This window comes from Muntiacus reevesi, chromosome 8 (genome assembly GCF_963930625.1).
Source record: "Muntiacus reevesi chromosome 8, mMunRee1.1, whole genome shotgun sequence".
Classification (NCBI taxonomy): Eukaryota; Metazoa; Chordata; class Mammalia; order Artiodactyla; family Cervidae; genus Muntiacus; species Muntiacus reevesi.
This window is the reverse complement of record NC_089256.1, coordinates 7,628,654-7,655,481: the sequence shown is the minus strand read 5'-3', so window position 1 is coordinate 7,655,481 and position 26,828 is coordinate 7,628,654. Positions and strand designations below refer to the sequence as shown.

Genomic DNA, 26,828 nt, shown 5'->3' with positions numbered 1-26,828 from the left:
ACCTCCTTAGGGTTTTTATAAGGATTAGTCATTTAGATACTATTTTTACCCCATATGTAACAGATAAGGAAACAAGCACAGAGAGATTGAGCAATTTGCCCAAGGTTGCAGAGCTGGAATTTGGACCAAATTCTTTTGACACCAAAAGTTTGTGCTCTTAACCAGTGTACTATAGTAAGTTAGTACTTTTCACCTAAATGCTGTTGAATATGTTTAAGACTCAGAAATATTGTCTGTTTTAAGTTGTCAGCAAATATTTGAGTGTCCCTTTTAATATTATTGAAAAAAAATCAAGTGAGGGATCCCTTCTCATTAAAAATTTAAAAAAAAAAGATCTTTTCAAGGAATGGGTGGGACAATTTTGCAACTCCATATTTTGTTCCAGTAGATATGGATGAAATACTTTGTCCATAGGAATTTCCCATTCCTGCCGAAGAAACCCAAGGAGACAAGTTGAAAAAGAGTGGCCGGAGAGAACCCTTCTGGAGTTCCTGAGCACCCTAAAACAGTGTATACATAAAAGTCAATAATTGGCATATCACTGCCTGAACCCCTCTGCAAAGAATGTGTCATGTTAGGACTGTAGACCTATTTTGCGGATATTTTGTAGTTTTATGAGAATACCAGAGGAATAAGGCATTCCTTCTCCCAGTAATTTGGAGATAAGGGAATAATACACTCTGAGGATAATTTCTAAAGAACAAACTAAAACAGAGTCTGTAAACCTGACTAGAGTGTGGGGATATTGTTTAGGGTGGGTAAGTGTAGTCCCTGGGAGGCAGAACCAGGTTTTAACTGTAATACAAGTAATCTTATTCTACCATATATGGAAAACAGGAGTTAGAATAGAAGGGGCAGTTAATCTAGAACAGTAAAAAAGGCTCCCAAAGAGGCAGACATGGGTGAGTACTGCCCATTCAGGCCTAGTCATGGGGTAAGAGCAATCTGTTCTAGAAGCATTGTTCTTTCCTTGGCAAAGTTGTCTTAGCTGCGAGATTAAGAGTCCATAAATCTCTGTGTTATGTCCCTGTACTCACCACAATACACCTTCTGATAGATAATTTGGCTTTCCAAATAGCTTGCCAGTAGGTAAAAAAATGTATTGACCAAACATAAAAAACTATATATTAACAGGTAAAAAATGTATTACTTGAAACCACTACAATATTGTAATTAGCCTCTAACTAATAAAAATAAATGAAAAAAAAATTTTTTTTAATGTATTAGTTGAAAGGAAAGATTTAGATGAAACACTGTGGGAAATGGTGATACTAGTTAAGCCAGGTGATAAATGCATGGGGTTGATGGTGAGGGTGTTGCTTCCTAATAGTATCATTCTTTTCCCTACTTTTGTGAATTAACATTTCCATAATAAAATATATCAGTCACAAAAAAGTACAGGTATCTTTGCCACTCGACTGCAATATAGTCTTACTTACAGTCTTGTCTCTGTATTCATGGGGGATTGATTCCAGGAATTGTGTAGTTCAAACCCATGTTGTTTGAGTGTCAGCCGTATTTCTTTCCATAAATTTAGTAATTGGTCTCCTATTTTAAATATATTAGCCTCTGCTCCGTCATTGTGATTTGGATTCACTTCTAGGTGTGCTGATTGAACTAGGTGTCTCACTTTTCAGAGGTGCAGAACATACCACACTACAGTGTGTAGTGTGTGTATATACACATGCATACCACACTGTGGGAAATTGACCAGAGTGGTGCCCACGTCAGGATGACTGGGGATTGGCCACCTAGACTTCCCTTAGAGGTACTTCAGAGTCATCTTTGCTAACAGGCTTATTTCCAGTTATTTCCATAGGCAAATTATTTACACCATTATTTCTCAAATCAGAGAGTAGAAGTTCTGAAGCTTGGTTTTCTGAGACAGGAATTCCTTTTTTGTAGGTAGTGCTATAATTTCTATATAATTTCTTCTCCTTATATTACCATTCCTTCATCTTTTAAATGTTGCTTGGTTAATTCTTTAGTTCTCATTTATCTTTATCATATCTTTCTCAAAGTTAGTATTCTGTTGAAACCTCTCTTCTATTTTTAATCAAGTTAGTGTATTAGGGGAGGACATAAGTGGTAGATGTCAGAAGTAAATATCAGAACTACTGACTTCTTTATTAAAAGCATTCTGGCTAAAGATTGAAGGAGGAATGATAGAATTATAGTTATCATTTTGAAACCTGTGCAAATTAGTGACTCTTGGCAGTGATCATCAATAATTGCAAATATCACAAAAAGGAGAAAACAGTGACATTAGTGCCTCCTGGTGTAGATACACAATACTATTAATGTATTCCTACCAGAATATCAAATCTCAATCTAACCAAGCCCCTAGTTATACTCCAGTATCCAGTATACTCCAGTATACAGGAAATAAGAGGAGACAGAAGAATATGTTAAATAATACTATGGAGATAGAGTTAACATAGTCCCAAGGCTGGAAAATTCTATAAATAAATTATCTGATTTTTTAATTGTTTGAATACATCAACCAATTACAATCTGTGAACTTGGATTTGAATAGACTATAGAAAACGGTTCAGTAAGTTTGGGAGAATTTGAATACTGACTGGATAATGGTAAATTTGAGAAGTTTTTAATATATATAGTTACATATACTGAAATATTTATAGATGAAATTAGAAAACACCTGTACATTGCTTTAAAATAATGTATAAATGGGATGAGAGGAGTGAGGAGAGATGTGGTTAAAACAATAATGGCTTTGAACTGATAACCAGTAATGTTAGATGATGAGTACATGGAAGTTCAGTATTCTGCTCTTCTTACTTTTGTATAATTTTTAAATTTCCATGACAGTCTTTAAAATTAACTTAGATTTCTCATTTTGGTCCTACAAATTCATATGAATCCGATTTTTGCAGCTGAAATCATTTTCAGTATAGTTGCAGTGCTAATCCTTTAATAATATAAAAAACTTTTTATAAACCTCCAACCACTTACTCTTAAAAAATAAGTTCAAATTTTTACAATATAGGATTCACTTTAAAATGAGATCACTTACATCTTCTTATAGTTTGTCTTATCTATTTTAACCAAATGTATCTTTCTTAAATTTAGTTAGTAAAAAGTTATTTTTGATAATAATTGGATTTTAAATCTTTTATAATTTTTTTCCTAACCTGCAGGCTAATCAAACTCTTAGTCCTTTTGAGATCTTGACTTTTGTATTATCTATTCTTTTTTTGTTTCCTGGATAAAAATCTATTTTTAGTATTCTTCACAGCCACTACTTAGCCTCTGAAAATTAATACTCTGCTACTTAATGAATAATCCTAACATTAAATATTGACTTAAAAAATTTTTTTTATAGCTTAGCTGTTTAATTATCTCATTAGCTTTGATGCACATTATCATTGCATAGAATTGATTGTACTTTTACTTTAGGTACTTGCTACAACCAAGAGACAATGGAAACAAGTCATCTAAAGCTGATGACCTGGGGTCCCTTCGTTTAAATATATGTTATACAGAAGACTATGTGCTTCCTTCAGAGTACTATGGTCCTTTGAAAACACTGCTGCTAAAATCACCAGATGTTCAGGTACTTTAAAAATCTTGTGTGTTACTTAATAGTCAAGTAAAAGTCGCTCAGTTGTGTCCAACTCTTTGTGACCCCATGGACTTGACTATAGGGAGGTCATGGAATTCTCCAGGCCAGATTACTGGAGTGGGTAGCCATTCCATTCTCCAGGGGATCTTCCCAAACCAGGGAACAAACCCAGGTCTCCCACATTGCAGGCAGATTCTTTACCAGCTGAGCCTCCTGTGAAGCCCAATATGAAAAGGCTAAAATAATTCTATAAATGATGAAGAAAAGATTTCAGAGTATCAAATTTCATTAAAACTATATATATGTGAGATAAGAAAGCCTTCTTCAGCAATCAGTGCAAAGAAATAGAGGAAAACAATAGAATGGGAAGGATTAGAGATCTCTTCAAGAAAATTAGAGATACCAAGGGAACATTTCATGCAAAGATGGGCTCAATAAAGGACAGAAATGGTATGGACCTAACAGAAGCAGAAGATATTAAGAAGAGGTGGCAAGAATACACAGAAGAACTGTACAAAAAAGATCTTCATGACCCAGATAATCATGATGGCATGATCACTCATCTAGAGCCAGACATCCAGGAATGTGAAGTCAAGTGGGCCTTAGGAAGCATCACTACGAACAAAGCTAGTGCAGGTGATGGAATTCCAGTTGAGCTGTTTTAAATCCTAATAGATGATGCTGTGAAAGTGCTGCACTCAATATGCCAGCAAATTTGGAAAACTCAGCAGTGGCTGCAGGACTGGAAAAGGGTCAGTTTTCATTCCAGTCCCAAAGAAAGGCAATGCCAGAGAATGTTCCAACGACCACACAATAGCACTCATCTCACACGATAGTAAAGTAATGCTCAAAATTCTCCAAGCCAGGCTTCAACAGTACATGAACCATGAACTTTCAGGTGTTCAAGCTGGTTTTAGAAAAGGCAGAGGAACCAGAGATCAAATTGTCCACATCCCCTGGATCATTGAAAAAGCAAGAGAGTTCCAGAAAAACATCTACTTCTGGTTTATTGACTATGCCAAAGCCTTTGACTGTGTGGATCACAATAAGCTGTGGAAAATTCTTGTAAGTGTTGGGAATACCAGACCACCTGTCCTGCCTCTTGAGAAATCTGTATGCAGGTCAGGAAGCAACAGTTAGAACTGGACATGGAACAACAGACTGGTTCCAAGTAGGAAAAGAAGTATGTCAAGGCTGTATATTGTCACCCTGCTTATTTAACTTATATGCAGAGTACATCATGAGAAACGCTGGGCTGGAAGAAGCACAAGCTGGAATCAAGATTGCCGGGAGAAATATCAATAACCTCAGATATGCAGATGACACCACCCTTCCAGCAGAAAGTGAAGAAGAACTTAAAAAAAAGCCTCTTGATGAAAGTGAAAGAGGAGAGTGAAAAAGTTGGCTTAAAGGTCAACATTAAGAAAACTAAGATCATGGCATCTGTTCCCATCACTTAATGGCAAATAGATGGGGAAACAGTGGAAACAGTGGCTGACTTTATTTTTTGGAGGCTCCAAAATCACTGCAGATGGTGACTACAGCCATGATATTAAAAGATGCTTGCTCCTTGGAAGGAAAGTTATGACCAACCTAGATAGCATATTAAAAAGCAGAGATATTACTTTGCCAACAAAGGTCCATCTATTCAAAGGTATGGTTTTTCCAGTAGTCTTGTATGGATATGAGAATTGGACTATGTATAAAGCAAGCTGAGCACCAAAGAATCAATGCTTTTGAACTGTGGTATTGGAGAAGACTCTCGAGAGTCCCTTGGACAACAGGGAGATCCAACCAGTCCATCCTAAAGGAGATCAGTCCTGGGTATTCATTGGAAGGACTATATTGGACTGAAACTCCAATACTTTGGCCACCTTTTACAAAGAACTGACTCATTGAGTCAGTTGATTGAAGGCAGGAGGAGAACAGGACGACAGAGGATGAGATAGTTGAATGGCATCACCGACTCAATGGACATGAGTTGGGGTATACTCCGGGAGTTGGTAATAGACAGGGAGGCCTGGTGTGCTGCAGTCCATGGGGTTGCAGAGTCGGACACAACTGAGCAACTGAACTGAACTGATATGTGTGTCTAGATATACACGCACATACTCTATGTGTATGTGTGTTTATGTGTGTTTTATTTGAACCAGAGTACTCTATACCAATATCTGCTCCCAATTTTGTCTCTGATAAAAAGTTAGAAAATTATTTTGGTCAATGTTATGTGCCAGCCTGGATGGGAGAGGAGTTTGAGGGAGAATGGATACATGTATGTGTATGGCTGAGTCCCTTTGCTATTCCCCTGTCACTATCACAACATTGTTTGTTAATCAGCTATACCCCAATACAAAATAAAAAGGTTTTTTAAAAAAAGTTTAAAAATTAAATATTATTCTATATGATTATTATAGTTAATGAGCATATTTGAATTACTTTTTAATGGATAGTGATTGAACATTTAATCATGCTTCTCTGATTTGTGCTTGTTTTTCATCTTTCTGTATTCTAGCCAATATCTGCCTCAGCTGCTTACATTTTGGGTGAAATATGTCGAGATAAAAATGATGCTGTTTTGCCCCTTGTACGACTGCTGCTCCACCATGATAAACTTGTTCCTTTTGCCGCTGCAGTGGCGGAATTAGACTTGAAGGAAACACAGTAAGAGTTTTCTTTTGTTAAAGTGTTAATTATGCACCACTGAAATTGGGCCTTAATTTAACAAAATTTTTCACAATCTCAGTTCTTTTATATTGACCAACCTTTCTGTAGAGAGGTCTAAAAGGACTACATAGCAAGTAATAAAAGGCAGTTCTTTAAGTTAACAAGCAGTGTCCGCCAACAGTAAAGTTAACAATTAATGATTTTTTTTTCCACTTAGTGTCAAAATTGCCTGTTCCTAAGCTTTGCTTTGTTGTTGTAATGGTTCACGTGTCACAAATAAAACACCAGGATGGAAGGTTTTTTTCCCCTTATCCATTATATATATATCACCCTGATATGCACATGTGATATTAAAAGCAATCAGATGGCTTCCTGTTCCTATCAAGTCTAACACTTGTTTTAGAGACACACACTACTTTTGTCGTTCAAATACAGGTTGCTTTTCTTCTTAGCTTGTTTTTTTATATTTTTGTTAAGGGATTTTCCTAGGTGTGAAAATCCTTAGAGTAGCAAACTTTTAAATGGTTGGTAAAAATTACTAAAATTGTATACATGATCAAAGTCAAATCCTTGTTATTGATTTTACAGCCTTTGTTTATTGCACTTGGTTTTACCTTATTTCTGTTTGTATTTCAGAGATGCAAACACAATTTTTAGAGGAAACTCCTTGGCTACCCGATGTCTGGATGAGATGATGAAAATAGTGGGAGGGCACTACCTGAAAGTAACATTAAAACCTATTCTAGATGAGGTACAGAATATGCCTCAGATAATAATATTTTGTCATTATTATAGTGTCTCTTCCATCAAGTGATCTGGTGGTATGAATGACATATCCATTCATACATTACTGAAAACATAAGGCTGAACACTAAAGTAAAATAAATGATATACTTTTCCTTTAATGTATTTTTAATTGAATGCACATTATAATGTACTCTACATAATTATTTATTCCTTACAGGATTTATTGTAGCTAGAGTTTCAAATATGTGCAAGTTTTTTTGATATAGTTCTTTAGGTGTATATATTATCTCTGGAAGAGGGTTTTAAACTTGATTACAGTTTAAATTTTTATAATTAATTTGTATGATCAGAAAAATAATAGTTATTGGGTTTGCTGGAAAGTTTTCTTATGCTGTTAATTGAAAACCCAAAAAAACTTTTTGGCCACTCTGAATTTTTTATTTTTCCAAATTAATTAGAAAAGAGCATTAAATGAAAATTTAACTATTTTCCAGATATGTGAATCCTCAAAATCCTGTGAAATTGACCCTATTAAATTGAAAGAGGGAGATAATGTAGAAAATAATAAGGTAAGCCGTTGCTATCTTTATAACTGTGTTAAAATTGGTCTTAATGGTGTGTCTATCTCTCACTTGCGTTGTAGTAATGCTGTTTGGAGGGAAGCAGTGCTTTTACTTACATGATACCCATACTGTTAGCAGCATTCCCTTTGTCTAGTTTTCAGAATGCTCTTTCCCTGATTTCTGTTTGTATCGTTTTATTCTCTGTTGCTTCCTGTGAATTTTCTTCTATACATTCACCTCTTGTATCTAACTAGTCTAAATCTAAGTTATTAAATGAGGTCAGGATGCAAATTGTCTTTTCAATGAATGAATTTAGAGAAGGGAAGCAAAGCTTTAGAATACTAAATAGACTAGTATATGTCATTTTCACTGCATTTTTTTCCATAAAGGGTATTGAAGATGTGTAAAAGTCAAAATCTTAATTTTCACCTTTTTAAACCCTGCAGGAGAATCTGCGCTACTATGTAGACAAGTTGTTCAGTACAATTGTCAAATCAAGTATGAGCTGCCCCACTGTAATGTGTGATATCTTCTATTCTCTAAGGCAAATGGCTACTCAAAGATTTCCTAGTAAGTGCCTTGTTTTACTAAAATATGCCCTTCCTTTTACTGTATGATTTTCTGTAGACTTATGTATTTGGTTTATGTAAAAGGTTTAAGGTTTAAAGTACAGTCTTTTTTGTTATTAAAAATAGTTCTAGCTTATTAATGAGATGTATGATTTAATGGCAACTTTTTACATGCCAATCAAAATCACCACTGTTTTTAAGAAAGGCAGAGATTTCAAACTACATATTATATAAGTAAACATTTATACTGGGTGCTTGTAAGACTATTAAATATGATAAATAAAAACACCTTTGTCATTTGTGCCAGCTGTATTTTCCACTTGTATGCATTCAAAATAGTGAGAATTTTTACTTCCATACAACTGACTAGATTTGACAGTTTGAGAATGCTAAGGTTTTATTGGTGAGGGGTTTTACAGAAATGACTTTAGACATTAGAAACATCTCTGTTGCAATATACCTAGAATTTTGAGGTACATATATCAATAACTGGCCTGCTTTAATTTTGCAAGAGCATCTGTGTCCAAGCTTTGCTTAGAAACATTTCATAAAATTAATAGTTGCTACCTCTGGTTGTCAATACTTGGAATTATTCTGTTTATATGCATCTCTGATAAGTAAATAAACTTATTTACTATGGCTCTTTCCTGATCTGCTTGTAATGGGGGGAGGGTAAAGGAGATAAGGCAGATAAGACTTATCTTACCCAGCTATGTGAAACTGTAAGTTTATTTCTGTAACCATCTGAAGAGATTTTGCTACTTTATCATATTTTTCAAGTGTGCATGTGCACACAGGTATTTGCAGTTATCTGCCCCTCCACTAAATTATCTAAAGCTAAAGTGAGCCTGAATTCTTTACCTAACAGGTAGATAAATTCAGCCCTAGATGTCTTTGCTAATTACAGTGAGGCTGTAAACAGTTGACTTGAAATAAGCATACTAAACCCAGACTTTGTAACAAATATCGGGGGCGAGGGGGACAGAGACATTAAAATATAGAAGGCTGAAGTGCTGAGATTTTATTTTTAAATAGTGAGCTTTAGACCATAATAACCTTATTGAGGGCTTAGTGAGCAGGACAGAGCTAGCCTGAATTAGCTCCTCTCTCTCACCTGCACACCACCACATGAGGCAGGTATGTTCTCCTTCATCAGTTAATGAAATGTAGGTTTAGGGAAGTCAAGTGATTTGCCAAATGGCCTGTGACATGGCCGGCAGTCATGCTGGGTCTCAAACCTGGGCCCAACCCACTCCAGTGTGTTACTAATCACTGTAGTCTACCCAGGGATTTTAACCTTCAATGTGCATTAGCTGTTTAATTCTTGTTTATATGGATAATCTAAAATACATTTTATGATTTTTTTAATAAATATAAATTTATTTCCTTAACTGTCTCTTTGTTGGCCTGAAATATTAATGTGTCTTCATATTCTCTGTAGACCCCAGTAGTGATAATTTTGTTCTCATAAAGTATTTGCATTATTTTCTCATTTGTACTTAACTATCCTGGAAAGATGGGTGGGGAGCGAGGAGGAAGCAGTCACTGAAGCAAACGTTATTATATTACTATAAAGTATATTGTACTTAGTCACTCAGTCATGTCCAACTCTTTGTGACCCCATGGACTGCAGCCCACCAGGCTCCTCTGTCCTTGGGGATTCTCCTGGCATGAGTACTGGAGTGGGTTGCCATGCCCTCCTTCAGGGGATATCTTCCCAACCCAGGGATCAAACCCAGGTCTCCTGCATTGCAAGTGAATTCTTTACCAATGAGCCACCAGGGAAGCCCATAAAGTATATTAGTATATTATTATATAAAGAACTACACAGTAAATGACTTGGTGGCTACGCGCTGAGTTGCTCAGAAGAGTTACTCAAACCAAATGCAGACATTGTTTCCCTCACCACCTGCTTCTCTGCCATCTTATTGATTGTTATGTTAAGTGTTGACTCCAGTCTGAAAGAAAAGCTGTAGCTGAGTGATCAAAGCCACAAGTTGTCTTCAGCTCATCTGCATTTTTATAGGTCATATTGGCAGATTTTTACAAGTAAAGATTTCTAATTGTTTTTGTTATACAACCTTTGATATTACCAAGATTTCTGAGGGAGAACTGAAACAATATCCTGAAACTGAAAACAATCTCCTGTCCTAGTCTTAGGGGATTCAGTATTACCACTGGATAATATTAGATACTACTTTTATTTTTGTTGTTGTAATTTCAGGAGTCTCTTCTTACAGATGAGGAAAGAGGTATTTTTCCAAATTAAAGTATTTCTCACAACCTAGCAGCTTTGCCTTTCATTTTCTTTGTTATTTCTTACTATTTTTTTTCAGGTTTCATTTTTTTAGTCATAGGATTTTTTCCCTTTAATTTGGTCATAACCATTACTATCATTTCATCAACTCAATTCTTACTAGCCAGGTTATATTTATCTCCTATTAAGTTTGCATGCTTTTTTCCGATACTTTTTGTCATCTTCGTTTTGTAATTCAGTGTTTTGTGCATGACATTTCACCATTTTTTTCCTGCAGATGACCCTCATGTTCAGTATTCTGCAGTGAGCAGCTTTGTATTTCTTCGTTTCTTTGCTGTAGCAGTAGTATCACCTCATACTTTTCATTTGCGACCTCATCATCCAGTAAGTGTTGTTCTTTTCAAAGCTTTGTTCCATTTTTGTTTATTAAAATAAGAAAAGACAAATAACAGGCCAGTTGCACTTGGCTGTGTTTTCTTATAACCAGTACTTAAATTTAACCGGTTATTTTCCTTAGCCATTTCATTCTTTCAGAAAAGGCTGAAAGTCCCATTATTTTTGTTGTTAAAAGATACAAGTGAGTAATAAAATGTTTGTACTGGTTGCAGCTTGGTGATGGGTAGGAAGAGAGTTCATCATCTTTTCCCTCTGCTGTTGTGTACATTTGTAAATTTCTTTACAACAGGGTTGTCTTTTTTTTTCTTTCATTAGTTGTAGGTTTAATCTTGCAGCTATCTTTAAATCTCACAGGCATTTTTGAGGAGGCTCATTTCTGAAAGGTATAGAAACTTTCATGGGAATGTAATTTGGTGTCTCCATATTTACTTTTTATTCACCTGAGATATTATAAATGTATGAGATTTAAAACTTAAGGCTTATAGTCTTTTTGTTCTAAAGTCATATTTACTTAAATCTGAATCTACACTAGATTCAGAAACATGTAGATTGACATGTTTCTTAACATTTTGTTGTTGTTTAGTCGCTAAGTCGTGTCCAGCTCTTTGCAGACCCATGGATTGCAGCACGCCAGGTTCCCCATCCTTAACATTTAAAACTCCTTATTTTTGCTGTTTCTTTTTCCTTCTCATACAGTATATTTTTGCTAAGTCTGTAGCCTTTTATATTCCAAACATTTAATAATCTTATCTAATTGGTTTTTTGCCGATTTTTGTAGCAAGTAGTAATAATAAAAGCCAATATTTATTTAGTGCTTGCTTTGCACTATGCCTTGATCTAAGTACTTTACATGTTCTAACTTAGTTCTCCCAGTAACCTTATGAGGTAGGTTCTGTTATAATCTTCATTTATAGATAAAGTGAAAGTTGCTTAGTCATGTTTGACTCTTTGCGACTCCATGGACTATACAGTCCATGGAATTCTCCAGGCCAGAATACTAGAGTGAGTAGCTTTTCCCTTCTCCAGGGGATCTTCCCAACCCAGGGATCGAACCTAGGTCTCCCACATTGCAGGTGGATTTTTTACCAGCTGAGTCACAAGGAAAGCCCCCTTTATAGATAAGAAAATCGCAATTCAAGAACTTCTTTAGTGTCATACAATTAAAATATTAACGATTTGATCTCGCTCAGTTTGAACTGGATTAAATGAGAGTTCTGACCCACTCAGTCCTCCCAGACTATGAGCTCACTTCTGTTCCTTACTGCCTCTTAGCAGTCAGGTGTGTGAACACCTGCAGTATATTCAATACTCTGCTCAGCCCTGGAGAGGCATTGATGAGGAAGACACACCTTCCCCTAAGGAAACTTGCTAATACAGTGTAGGGGAGACACATAGGTTTTGTAGTTAAACTTGACTCTGAAGGCCACCTCTCCTCTTCGCAACTACACATTGGCCACTCATTTAACTTGAGAATTGAGTAAAAACCACACTGCTGTGGTAGTAACACACCTTTTCTTGTCAAAGAACAAATGATCTGTGAGTAGCTGCAGTGGACCAGTGTCCTTTCGTTATAGGGCTGTCTTTTCTGTGGCTCTGTTACTGAAGCTGTACAGAGCTCTGGAGCAGCGAAAGCGTGATATCATTCTGGACATAAACAGAACTCCTACCTCTGAACTTGTGACCTTGCCTTGTATTCAGGCTTGAATTTGCACATCCCTGTAACAGATGGGTTGCAGTAAAATCCTTCTAATCACAGACTCTGTATTTTAGGTCACCTTTCCAATCAGTATGCCGGAAGGACTGCTTCATACTGTCATATAACTTTGCTTGTTTTTAAATGAACCTTTCCTTCTAATTGGGGAAATAAGGCAAACACATAAGACACAGTCTAAAACTGCAAACATAAATCTAGCACCTGATTAGTACCAGCTGAGCAGTACAGACAGTTCATACTATAGAAAATGAGAGCAAGGAATAATCCGGGTGACCTGAGAGTGATGACATTGTCAGGACCAGTAATGAAAGTTACAGAGTGATTGAAGAGGAGAACTGCCATTTAGAAGTTCTTTGAATTTTGAGAAGCCAATTATAGTAGAGGAGAAAAGAAGAAAATCCAATTGAAAAAGATTAAGGAATAAGTAGATGAATGCAGTTTTACCCAAACTTGAGCAGGAAGTCTTGTTGAAATTCACTTCAAATTCAGCTTGTTAGCAGATTGTTGAGAATTATATATTCTTCAAAAGCAGAGAATTGGAGGGACCTTTTATAGATACAATGGAATCCCGGATGTTGTAGCTAAAACCTTTTCTGAATAACCATAATTAAGGTGTGTAACTGTTTCATAAGTGTGTCATAACTATCATATCTCAGATATTCCTTCTTTTTCAGAATTGCCTTACATCCTTAGCCATCTCTTCACTTCACAGTCACTGTCTATTTTCAGTGTGATGATACTAAAATATTAAGGAATGTCAATCACTTTAGTTTACTAAAGCATTTCTGTATCTAAATTTTCTTGAATATGTCTTGATGGCAGATATTGTTTATCTGAATCTCCAGAACAAAAAAGATGTTTTATATAGTGATAAATGAATTAGTTATACAAAATATATGGATGGGTGAAAACTCATCAGACTATATACATTTAAAATTTGTTCATTTCACAGTATGTAAATTATACCTCAATTTAAAAAAAAAAAGCAGCAAAGATTTGTTAGAGAACACTATTTGGTCAGTTTTATTTATATTTACTTCTTTCTACAGACAGCCCTGAAAAACACCTTGGATTGTAGACTCAAATAGTTACTTTCTGCTAAAATCCTACATGAACTGAATGATTTCTCATTTCCTAAGCTGAAGTTAGGTCTTTGCTTCTGTAGTGAAAACAATTGATTGCAGAAGCCATAAGATTATTGAATATGCTTACAAGTGGGTTGAGTACAAAAAATTTGGAAATTACCATTTTAAGTCATAAAGTAGAAAGAAGTAGATGCCATTGACATTCCAAAAGTAAATACAATTTTTTTAGGTAGTCCCATCTACCATACAGTTCAGTTCAGTTCAGTCGCTCAGTTGTGTCCGACTCTGCAACCCCATGAATCGCAGCACGCCAGGCCTCCCTGTCTATCACCAACTCCCAGAGTTTACTCACACTCATGTCCTTTGAGTCAGTGATGCCATCCAACCATCTCATCCTCTGTCGTCCCCTTCTCCTCCTGCCCCCAGTCCCTCCCAGCATCAGGGTCTTTTCCAATGAGTCAACTCTTCGCATGAGGTGGCCAAAGTACTGAAGTTTCAGCTTCAGCATCAGTCCTTCCAATGAACACTCAGGACTGATCTCCTTTAGGATGGACTGGCTGGATCTCCTTGCAGTCCAAGGGACTCTCAAGAGTCTTCTCCAACACCACAGTTCATAAGCATAAGTTTTTCGGTGCTCAGCTTGCTTCACAGTCCAGCTCTCACATCCATACATGACCGCTGGAAAAACCATACTGTACCCCTCCCTAAAAAATAATATTAATTAAATTATGATTTTCAAAAGTAACATGTCATTAGATATATTTACTTCAGGAGGGATTGTCAATTACATATGACTTCTTTAGTCTTTTAATTCCTTAGTCCAGTGAGTTGTGCCCATCTTTTGCTATGTTTTAACTGGTTTGAATGAACATTTTTGAGTCACTGTTTTAGAGCAATGTAGCCCATTCACTCTGTTCTACTTTTTACACAAATTCTATTCCTTGAAAATCTAACAAGACTTTTTTTGTCTTTTCTGTGTTCTTTAGGATCCACAGACAATCAGAACATTAACTCTCATCTCAAAAACTATTCAGACTTTGGGAAGCTGGGGGAGTCTGTCCAAAAGCAAGGTGAGTATTACTTTGTATTGCTTTGTGTTCACACTTGTAAATGTTGTTAAACCCTATGATCCCTGCTCCCTCACTGCTCACTCCCTTCCAAATTAAAAACAAAGCAAAATCAAAAAACTATATATACATAGAGATAGAGATGGGATAGTTGGCTTTTAAACATCTTGTCTTAGTCACCTGTTAAAGAAGACAGTTTCGTTTAAACTAATGTGTCTAAGATGGGGTAAAGAATCTAGTTAACAAATGTAAGAATCTTGTCTTTATCTTTTTGTGCCATAATCATCCGGCAGCTCTTGAGAGAAATCTTCAGCTCCAAACCCTATAACTCTCTTGAAATATATGATTGAACCCCTTTAGGCCCTAATCCTAAACTTAAAAATACAGCCCATTATATTCTGTATTCTTAGTTCTCTACTTAACATATATAAATTCTGTGTGTGTGTGTTTTTTTTTTTTTAGTCAAGTTTCAAAGAGACATTCATGTGTGAATTTTTCAAAATGTTTCAAGAAGAAGGATATATTATGGCAGTTAAAAAGGTAATGATTGTTTTACTCTGGAAATATTAACTTCTTATTAAATAGCATTAGGGAAATAGCATTTTATATTGTTCCTAGGAATCAATCCCCAGTTTAGAAAAATACATTTAAACTATCTGTCAAATATAAAAAGACTATCTTTTTCTGCCTTTCTCCCTCCATACATAACTGGTTTTCTAGCTATGGAAATACCTAAATTTTAGCAACAGCTACTATTGCCAGTGTTTTTAGTAACACAAATTATAAATATCTAGAGTTAAGATTTATTAACAGCAGCACTGTTGACAATTTGGTTGGGTAATTCCTGACTGTGAGGGGCTTTTTTGTGCATTATAAAGTGTTTAGCAGCCTGGCCTCTACTATTAGATGCAAGTAGCATAGTCCCGGTCTTTACAACTAAAAATGTCTGTCTGTAAGCACTGCCAAAAGTCCCCTGAGGAACAAAATTGCCTCTGATTGAGGATCTCTGGTCTAGGGAGAAAGGCTTAATGGTACCTGGTATAAAGTGGGCACTTAATTGACACGGGAAAAAATATATAAATTATTGAATATCTCATATACAGTATAGGCTTGTGGTTAGTAACCTGAGGAAAGTTAATTTAATATGTATGAAAGCCTTCAGTATATGATATCCTAAGAAAAGGCCTACAACAAACCATTGCTATACTTAGAAGCTGAGAATGTTTTGAGAAGATTTTTAGTTTCTTGAGTCTTTAGTTCTGAGTCATCCCAAACAAAATATGGCATTGTTATAAAACCCTAAAAATTTGTAAAGAAAAGTTATTTTGAAGTATATCTAAGCTTAGCTTGAAGAAAGTACTGTCTTCTTTTTCACAATTCTCACTTAATGAATCCAAACTAAAGAGGTCAGATTTTAAAGATTGCATTCAAGTTCTGTAGTGTAGTTCACTGGTGACTGTCAAGAGTATGTTTTGTTGAAGAGCACATTTTGTTTGTATTTTTGTGTGTGCACTTTAAAAATTCTTACAAGGACTCATCAATGAAGATGATCAATTTAAAAAATTAAAGCCAGTTGGAACTTTTTCATTTAGAATAACAATGTAAGTTCAACCAAAAAAAAAAAAAATTTAAGCAGTGATTGAATGCTTTTGAGGAAGAAGTCTTTGAAAAGAATATGCAGAGTGGTACAGTGGGTGAGAATCCGCCTCCCAGTGTAGGGGACACAAGTTCAATCCCTGGTCTGGGAAAATTCCATGTGCTGCGGAACAACTGAGCTCACATGACACGACTCCTGACGCCTGCACGCCCTATAGCCCACAAGCCATGACTGCTTTTCTGCGTGCTGTAGCTACTAACGCCCATGTGCCTGGAGCCTGTTCTCCGCCACAAGAGGAGTCACTGCCTCGGGAAGGCCACACACCACAACCAAAGAGAGCACACATGCCACAGTAAAGACCCAGCACATCCAAAAAGGAAAATAAGTAAACAATTAAAACAATGTTTAAAAAAATAACTCACATGTCCCCTTAAAAAAAACACACACTAAAAAACATTCAAAAAAGAATATGCAAAGAACAAGCTGCCTTTTTCATTTTTAGGACATTGTTGAAACAGTTGTGAGACGGTGTAGGCAGACTTCTGTTGGCAAGATTATAATGTACTGTCTTTTGTTTAGGGGCTATTTTTCCATTTCCATGACCTAGGCTCTGGCAGCATCTGATTTCTTTTTCCTGATACAATCATCAGAATATATGTAGTGGGTAATGTCAGTGGAGAAAGTATTTAAGGGTGCCAGGAATTTAGTCTGCCCCTGATCTGCTCTCAATCAACCACTCAAGTTCCCATGAACTATCACTGTGATACATCTCCTCTGTCAGATTTCTATAGGATATTTTGCCTTAACATATGAATTTTCTTTATTATTTACTGGCTAAATCTAGATATGTACAGCACTAGGAATTGCAAAAGCTTATGAAACCCAATTTTTCATTTAATTAGTAGTGCGCTCACTAGTGACATTGGTCACTGCTCCAGAAGAGAATAGTTTATAACTCTGAATCCTATACTTAATTTCCACAAAGTCTAGGAGGAATACCAGAATAGGTCTATAAACAGGTTGACCATATAATTTTGTGTCCAAACCTACAAAGTTTTCAAGAATAAAAAGAAGTACTTTGATTATGCCAGGACCAAAGTTGTAAACAGAATGGCCCTGAGCAAATTGAGGCCTATATTCACCCTGCCTAGAGTCCATCTTAATTATTATGTTTCCTTTCGCTTTATATAACTAGGTTTACCTCATATTCCTTAAGAGTATAACAAATAAATAATAAATTTAATAACTTTAAATAATGTCAAATAAGAAAATTATTGCCCACAGGCAAACACTAAGAAATAAAATATTCAAGTAATTCTTTCTCACTCCATTAGTGGATGGTCCATTTGTGAGAACTGAAGATGTAACAGGACACTTCTTTAGTTCCCTTGAATACTTGTTCTTTGTCACCCACATAAGATTCAAAAGAAACTTTGTCCTTGTTCTTTCACTTACTAAGTTTTCTTCCATTGAACTTGAAGTAAACATTATACTGGAAAATACCATAAATGGAGATTCTCATGGGCAATCTGTAGCCAGCCTTAGGGGAAAATGACTGTGCCCACAAATTCTACCTTGGATTATTCACTGTCATCCTTACCGGAATGTACTTTGTTTTTGTTTTAAACCCTAAGCGGGACAACACAGAGAAACATAAAGGAAAAAACAAGGACTAAACAAATAGTTCACTTATGGGGCAATATAGGAGTCTTTTCTAAGAACAGGAATTGTCCGTGAACCCTGAAATTTCCTCTCCTATAAAAAGAAGGCCACACGTCAGGAATCTCTTGACCAGTTGAGGTAACATATTCATGAAGCTGAATGCTCATCATTGGGTGGTTTGCCATTGCTGGATTTGGGTATTCCAGATTTTCTTGAGCCATCATATTCTCACATTTTCCATAGGAGGTTTCTAAATGGTTATTAGATTTCCAGGTTATTCCAGAGAACCCAAATTATACTTTAGTCATAACTGAAATATTAGCTCTGAGGGCTGAAGTCAATTATGTATAATAAAAGTCAGCAAACTTTTCTGAAAGGGCCAGTGAGTAAATACTTCAGACTGATGGCCATGTAAAGGCACTGCTGCATATTTTTCTATGATTTTACAACCCTTTAAAAATTTTAAAAATGTTCTTTTTTTTCCATTTATTTTTATTAGTTGAAGGCTAATTACTTTACAGTATTGTAGTGGTTTTTTGTCATACATTGACATGAATCAGTCATGGATTTACATGTATTCCCCATCCTGATCCCCTCTCCCACTTCCCTCTCCACCCAATTCCTCTGGGTCTTCCCAGTACACTAGGCCCGAGCACTTGTCTCATGCATCCATTTCACCCTAGATAATATACATGGTTCGATGCTGTTCTCTCGAAACATCCCACCCTCACCTTCTCCCACAGAGTCCAAAAGTCTGTTCTGTACATCTGTGTCTCTTTTTCTGTTTTGCATATAGGGTTATCATTTTTACCATCTTTCTAAATTCCATATATATGTGTTAGTATACTGTATTGGATTAAAGATCTAAATGTAAGACCAGAAACTATAAAACTCCTAGAGGAGAACATAGGCAAAACACTCTCCGACATAAATCACAGCAGGATCCTCTATGACCCACCTCCCAGAATATTGGAAATAAAAGCAAAAATAAACAAATGGGACCTAATTAAACTTAAAAGCTTTTGCACAACAAAGGAAACTATAAACAAGGTGAAAAGATAGCCTTCAGAATGCAAGAAAATAATAGCAAACGAAGCAACAGACAAAGGATTAATCTCAAAAATATACAAGCAACTCCTGAAGCTCAATTCCAGAAAAATAAATGACCCAATCAAAAAATGAGCCAAAGATCTAAACAGACATTTCTCCAAAGAAGTCATACACATGGCTAACAAACACATGAAAAGATGCTCAACATCACTCATTATCAGAGAAATGCAAATCAAAACCACAATGAGGTACCATTACACGCCAGTCAGGATGGCTGCTATCCAAAAGTCTACAAGCAATAAATGCTGGAGAGGGTGTGGAGAAAAGGGAACCCTCTTACACTGTTGGTGGGAATGCAAACTAGTACAGCCGTTATGGAGAACAGTGTGGAGATTTCTTAAAAAACTGGAACTAGAACTGCCATATGCCCCAGCAATCCCACTTCTGGGCATACACACCGAGGAAAGCAGATCTGAAAGAGACACGTGCACCCCAATGTTCATCGCAGCACTGTTTATAATAGCCAGGACATGGAAGCAACCTAGATGCCCATCAGCAGCTGTGGTACATATACACCATGGAATATTACTCAGCCGTTAAAAAGAATTCATTTGAATCAGTTCTAATGAGATGGATGAAACTGAAGCCCATCATACAGAGTGAAGTAAGCCAGAAAGATAAAAATGTTCTTAACTTGTGGGCCTTACAAAAACCAGTTGAATTTGGCCTGCTGAACTCTATAGTTTGATGGTTTGATTCCCTGACCCACAATATAGGTTCACAACCTGTATCAAAAATCTTTGGGAACAGAAGTATTTCAGAATTCAGTTTTTCAGAGTTTTGAAAGATAATAGGTATATGCTATATATTATAGGGGGTCACAAGATAACATCCCATAATCAAACACATGAATGTTTACATAGCATATGAGTGAATATCCACCCTGAGCAGAATAAATACAGGCTTTAAATAGCCTTTCCCCAGTTCACATTAAGTTACTGTAAGTGAGTTTACTATAAATCAGAAGCAAAAAGGTCTGTGTACTCAGAACTTTATAGGTTTCAGAGTTGCAGTTAAGGGATTGTGGGTTGAGTTTTTTCTATAGGGACACATATTCTGGGTTTTAAGTAACTTTAAGGATAAGCTTTTTAGAATACCTGTTGTATGTATTTTGGGGACTTCCTCTACAATTAAATAATGTGTTTTGCTTTGTTCCTTAATGAAGAACTTCACTATATTATCTATCTGTGACACTGATAAACTGAATTTATGATGTACCTTATCACAAAGTGTAACATTTGCCCCTTTCTTCGTTTAGTTCTTGGATGAAATTTCATCTACTGAAACGAAAGAATCCAGTGGTACAAGTGAGCCTGTGCACCTGAAAGAAGGGTAATTTAATGAAATTAGATATTAAAGTCGTATTTCAGTATAGACAGCAAGTAAGTACAGAGAGCATGGGTGCAGAAGTGAAGAAGAAGGGGTTTTGTTCTGTGCTAAAACTGCCCATGACATCAGTCAGGTAATTCACCCTCACTATCCTATTAACTTCATGCCATATGGACATGACTTTCCATACAGTGCGAGAGTTGTTTTCAAAAATAGTGAGACTGTGGGTGTTAGAGCACTTTGAAAAAAAGTAACAGCATTGTTCAGTGTTAGTGTTTTCATTGGAAGTTAAAGGGGAAAATTACTCATTTGGCCTTTTTAGTTCTGGGTAGTACAGTTGTAAATATTAAATTATTTGAAGATTTTATTCCCTTAGTATGGCCAAAATAAATGTAGCAGTTATAGATGGCAAAGACGTTTCATATATTTAATACAGTCTTTGATAACTGTTCATGTCATTTAAAATTAAAAGAGGAAAAATAAATAAAATTAAAAGAGGAAATGACTGTGCCCATTTTTTTTGTTGTTTTGGATTAACTCTTAACATTTGTAGCTAAATGTTTTACATCTGTTGTTTTGGCAGTGAGATGTATAAAAGGGCTCAGGGAAGAACGCGGATTGGAAAAAAGAACTTCAAGAAACGGTGGTTCTGCTTAACAAGCAGAGAGCTCACCTACCACAAGCAGCCAGGTAGTTGTGTTTACGCTCTTTTGCGAGGTCTGTTCCTGGTTCCCAGTGAAGATATCTTTTTCCGCTGCTTAATGTGACTAGTGAACCTTTTTACTAACGTTCATAGTTTATGCTTTCTCACAGTGATGCATACACACTAAAAATATAGTAAATATGTGACTAGTGATACCATGTAAATAACATTTTTTTCTCTTACATTGACTGTCTTGTGTTAACTAAAAATGATGTTCCTACAGTATGCTCTGTTTTCTAAGAATCCATGGTAAATCCGTTTTTTTTTTTTTTAATTAGTATATAAGGAACAACAGTTAGATATTTTAGAACTTAGCGGTTTCTTTAACTTCCAGAATCAGATTGGTGAGAATCAGTTTCTAATAAATGAGTGTTTCAGTAGTTTGCCAGAAATTCCCACAGTTATACCATAGATGGTGTTTCCTATTCAGTTAAAACATTCCTTCATTTATATTAGCCTGGCTAACTCTTAAGATGAAAATTCTAGTAATTTGCCTCCTGAAAAGGCACAACTTGTTTTTCTGGGTAAAGAAAGCCATCTTCCTATAGTGTGATTTGAGAGTTTCAGAGAGGCAAAGTTTGTCCCTCAGTGGACTGACATAATGCTTATCATCTCTGCCTCTTGAATTTATTCCTTTGGGGTAAAGCATTATCCATAGAAGGCCACTAGCCTCTTGATATCTTGGCAAGAATTTAGTATCTTGATCATAGGTAACATACAGTAAAATCCCTTCTATTTGAAGTGATCAGGACCCAAAGCGTCACTTAGCCAAAAAGGTCAGTTAAAGCAAGAATCACTTTAAAACAACAACAACAAAAGATGCATGCATAGCTTAAGTAGTTATATGTTTGTTTATCAGCCTTTTGACAGAGAGCTAAGATCTTTTCTTGGTTGATTTCTCCAAAGTGAAGCTGGAAATTATTAATAAATACTTGAAATGTAATCCAATTATAGAGTCCTTTTAGAGTCACGATAGTTACTCTAAGCTTTGGCCACTGTCTCACAGCCATATAAATCAACTTGATTTGTGTGAGTGCTGGTCTCCTTTTTTGAAAAGCTTTTCAGAGTGCCTGATTTTCAGATAAATATATGCCTCTTGGTGTCACTTCCTGTGTGACACTTACTGTGTCACTTACTTACCATGTCACTTTACATAATGTTAAGTAGATTATAATTACAGCATGGAAGAATGGATAAATAAGTCTGGGAACAAACCTAGCAGACTGTAATCAAAACAGCCTAACCAGTGGAAATCAAAGGGTACAAGCTTAGTAGAACCCTAGCAGCCACAAGGATTTGGTGTTGCATGAGCATCACTCAGAATGTTTCACAGAGGAAATGGAGTCTTGGTTAATCTGTCAAATCTGTTAGGTAAAGAGTGCCTGATATAAATTCTGAAATGATAAAACAAACACCAGACATAAGATACTTTCAAGAGAATGTCATTTCAGTTAAGTATGGGTGCTTCAGTGGAGATTGTTAAGGAGGAAAGTGAAAAGAAATTTTGCTTCATAATTCCTTAGAATCTTTAGCCAGAGTGACCGAATATGTCCAAATACAGTAGTAAGACATATGAAGCCAGATGCACTATATTTTTAGGCACCTAGATATTTTGTTGTGGAATATGAATATTCTAATGACTAAAGATCAACAGGCTGCATCCCTGCATTCTCAGACAGCATTCTTTAAGCTGCACATGTTTCTTAAAGTTTTAGTGGTTATAGTTTATGTTGAATACTATATAAATGCTCTCACATATATAGTAACATTTTAATAATAGCTGGCATACTATGCTGATTATGTTTTTATAAGTTAGTCATTCTCTATGAATAAATTGGCTATTTTCTCCTCATTTAAAGTATTTTCTAATCTAAACCAATATCCTGAAGTTTTCTTTGCTTTAAGACTAGGAATCAGATGATAGTTTCGGACTCTTTTCCTCTAGAAAAAAGTGCACGTACACACAGAGACTCAAAGTCTCACATATAATTTCAGGAAGTTCATAATTCCAGAGGCCAGTGCACAGTTCTCAGGAACTTCTGTTCTATCCAGTGATCATATGAGGATAAAATTCTGTAGAATGATTAGATTGGTCTAAGCTATAGAATAGACACATTAGAAGTTCCATTATTTTCAGGCCTTAAGAAGTTTAACATGTTGGAATGGCATTGGTGGAATGAGCTCTGTTACATGAAGTTTCGAGATTATTTGCCAAAGCCTACAGTTTTAAGCACCCATGCTTTTTGTTTTTAACTGTTTTGTTGGATTTTTCCAAAATGTATTACATGCCTCCCTGCCTTCTAAAAAAGAGTTCATTGAACGTAAGTTAACATTTTCTAGATGACTTGGGGCTCTTATTGATAGTATTGATTATCATTTAGTACTCTGATTTAGTGGTGTTTTCAGGGCTGCTTATGGATGTGTGCAGCTGTTTACTTCCCAGCTACATGCCTTGGACTGCTGTGCTTTTTTGTGTTCCTGTGTTTGCTTTATACAGTTTTTCATTATCCCCTTTATGTTCAAGCTGTCACCTTAAATTTCTTGTGCTGTCAGTGAATGGTAATGTAACATCTCACTCCCATCTAATACCCCCAATTCCATTTTTACTGCTAATATACTGTGAGTAAGGATATAGGTACTGTGTTTATTAAAATTATGCATATGATTAAAAGACTTTGATTGAACATTTCAGGACTTTCCTCTGTGAATAAAATACATAGGCTTTGGATTCTCCCTTTGGTTGCTCATCAAATGTGTTGCTTACTTCCTGGTTCCTTGCATTTTTCTGCATAGCTAAGACTTCTAGTTAGGTAGTTTCTTATTACACTTTATGACTTTGGTGTTTCAAAGAGTGCCTCCCAGATATTCTGTAATATAGCTTTAAATCATTGAGTCTTCCACTGTTTGCTCCTACTGGACACTAGTATTCTGAATGAAGTATTTCTGTCACTTAGAATCAAATAATAAGATTCTTTTTCCAATTTACTAGAAAAATAATTAGAATTTTCTCAGTTTTAAGGGTTTTTCTCAAAAAAGTTAAATTTTGATGCCCACTTAGTAATAGTAAGCAACTAATCTTCAACATCCCAAAACTAGCATGTGGTAAATGCATATCATAGGGCATTCACCCAGCTATCACCGTGATTACTGTGACAGTTTTTAAGGATCTGTGTGCCTGTGGTTATGGTTTTATATTGCTCTACTGTGATGCGGTCATCTTCTACAGGTAGTTCTTCTAGTTCTGTGTTGTAATCAAATGGTGTCCATGTTGCAGCCTTTTCCCATCTCATCGGTGCAGCCTCATCTTTTGCATTGTTCATATGTCGCTTTGCCAGGTTGACTCTTGAAGTTCCTTTCATTTGTGCTCTTTTACATTCATGCTTTTGCATTTGCTCTGTCCAGAAATCTCTTTCTTTCCTTCCTTACCTGTGTTATTTGTTGTCCTTGAAGCCTCAGATCAAATGTCAGCTCTTTATGGAAGTCATTTTCATAAAGCTCTAGCTACCTCAGTTGGATATTCTCTTACTATATTTCTTTAGCATATTAGTGATAGCTTCTGTCACGCTGTGTGGTCATTACTTTTATGTCTTTCACCTTAGTCTTTTACGATCCTCAGTCGGTGAGGACCATGTTTTTACTACTATCATTAAGGCATTTATTAATTTGTAATAAATGGTATTCTTCAGAGAACACCATGTCTTCCAGATATGCTGTTTTCTGAATTAAGAACCACTTTCTAAAATTTCCACCAAGCTTACTAATAGTATATGATGAACAAATTCATCTCTGAAATCCCATATGTGTTTTCCAAACTTGATTAAATCTTGTCTACTTGGGGATGACCTTTTATACACAGATATGTATGTAGAGCCTACACAACTTCCATATGCTGTCTGTGTTCTAGCTCATATAATCTATGGACAATATAAAAGAAGTTTTCTTGATGTTTTAAACATAAATCTCAATGCTTGGTTTTTACCTGCTCCCATCTTGACAAACGGGGCTTCCCAGATGTCTCAGTGGTAAAGAATCCGCCTGCCAATGCAGGACATGCAGGTTCGATCCCTGGGTCAGGAAGATCCCCTGGAGGAGGAAATGGCAACCCTCTCCAATATTCTTGCCTGCAGAATCCCATGGACAGAGAGGAGTCTGGTGGGCTACAGTCCATGGGGTCATGAAAGAGTTGGACACAACTTAGGGACTGAGCACACATTTTGATACACAGGGCTCTGGAGTATTTTTTTCTTTAATATGTCATGTTTGTGGATTTGAAGGTTCGATATTTTTTAAGAACTCACTTCTCCAATTCATCTTGATTTTAACACAGTCCCACTGCAAATCACAAGTTTTTTTGGTAAAAATTGACAAATTGATTCTAAAATTGATGTCACTGGGGGAACAGAGGACTTACAATGGCTGAAGCAGTGTTGAAAAAAATGAACAAAAAGTCTGAGATTTTGACATAAAAGCTAGAGGTGAACAGACAGGCAAGAGTCCAGAAAGACATACACACATATGGTCAATTTAGTTTTGACAGAAGTGTCAAGACAGTTCAATTGGGAAAGAAATGTATTTTCAACAAATGCTGTAGGAACAACTGGGTAAGCACAGAAAGTGAGCTTCATCTTATGTCATAGTACACACAAAATTTAATTCAAGATAAGAGGATCAGTGAAAGCGTAAGAGAATATCTTTGCAACCATGGAGTATGCAATGATTTCTTAGGCTATTAAATGCACTGAACATTTTTTAAAATAAATTGAACTTCATTAAGGTAAGACTTTTCCATATTTCCCCTTCCATATTGCTCCTCCTTTCTTTTTTGTTCTAATAATAGGCATAAAATGTATTGCTTGGCAGTTGAAACTTTTTAGTAGGTTGTTGGGATTTGAGTTTCTTTAAACTATAAGCTGCAGGTTTTCACCGCCTAAAAAATTTTTTTACTTATTTCTGTCCATTTTCTCTCCTTCGTAGGACTCAGGTTATACTTATCCAGGCATGCTTGAGACTGTTACAGGTCTCTGTGAGACTCCCTTCATTTGTCTTCATTCTTTATCTTTGTTCTTTAGCTTGGATAATTTCTATTTACATTCATTGATTTATTTACCATCTCAAGTCTTTTTAGCTAAATGTGATGAATTTGTCATTCCATTTATTGTGCTTTTCAGCTCTAAAATTTGATTCTTTTTATAGTTTCTGTTCTTCTGTTTAAAGTCCACATTTGTTCAGTCTTCATTAACATATTTTCCTTAAATTATTTAAACATTTATAATAATGGCTTTGCCTGCTAATAGAATAAATTCAGCATTTGAGCCCACTCAGACTCAGGTTGTTGGCTACTTTCTTTCCCAAGTATGGGTCACACTTTTCTGTTTTTCACATCTAATTTTTTTGTTTAAAAACTGAGCGTTGCTTGTAATAAACTATAGTGTGTCTGGATTCTGTTTGTTCTTCTGAAGGCTTCTCTAGATTCAAACTGCAGTGTCTGTTTTGTGTGTGTGTCTGTCTGTCTCTCATCCTCTCCCTCTCACTGTATAACTGCTATTGTCTTTACTCAGATTTTGTTTTATTCCCTAATCATAGCTGCCTCCCTAGGGGTCTCACCTGAGCTTTCTGAGCTTAGTGGTCAGCCAGTGATTTGAACATAGAGCTCAAATGCCTGAAGTCAGTAAGTATTTTACCTTTTATCACCGGTGCTATTTTTGAATCGGAACACATTCAAAGGCATAGCAAATTCACAAGTCTTCCCAAGCTTTCCACTTTTGCCAGACTCTGGGAT

General features: G+C 35.9%; 1 protein-coding gene across 3 annotated transcripts in view; it reads left to right on the top strand.

Annotated features, from left to right (window-relative positions):
* RASA2 (RAS p21 protein activator 2) overlaps nt 1-26,828 on the top strand; it is a 117,381-nt gene that overhangs the window by 78,005 nt on the left and 12,548 nt on the right. For 2 of the 3 annotated variants that reach the window (XM_065943026.1, XM_065943028.1), the window contains exons 10-19: nt 3,421-3,577; nt 6,099-6,247; nt 6,887-7,001; nt 7,492-7,566; nt 8,007-8,130; nt 10,664-10,770; nt 14,568-14,651; nt 15,111-15,188; nt 20,276-20,349; nt 20,930-21,039. In XM_065943026.1, the coding sequence (XP_065799098.1) occupies nt 3,421-3,577; nt 6,099-6,247; nt 6,887-7,001; nt 7,492-7,566; nt 8,007-8,130; nt 10,664-10,770; nt 14,568-14,651; nt 15,111-15,188; nt 20,276-20,349; nt 20,930-21,039 (1,073 nt within the window). The remainder of the gene's footprint in view (nt 1-3,420; nt 3,578-6,098; nt 6,248-6,886; nt 7,002-7,491; nt 7,567-8,006; nt 8,131-10,663; nt 10,771-14,567; nt 14,652-15,110; nt 15,189-20,275; nt 20,350-20,929; nt 21,040-26,828) is intronic. The other variant, XM_065943027.1, reaches the window with a different exon arrangement.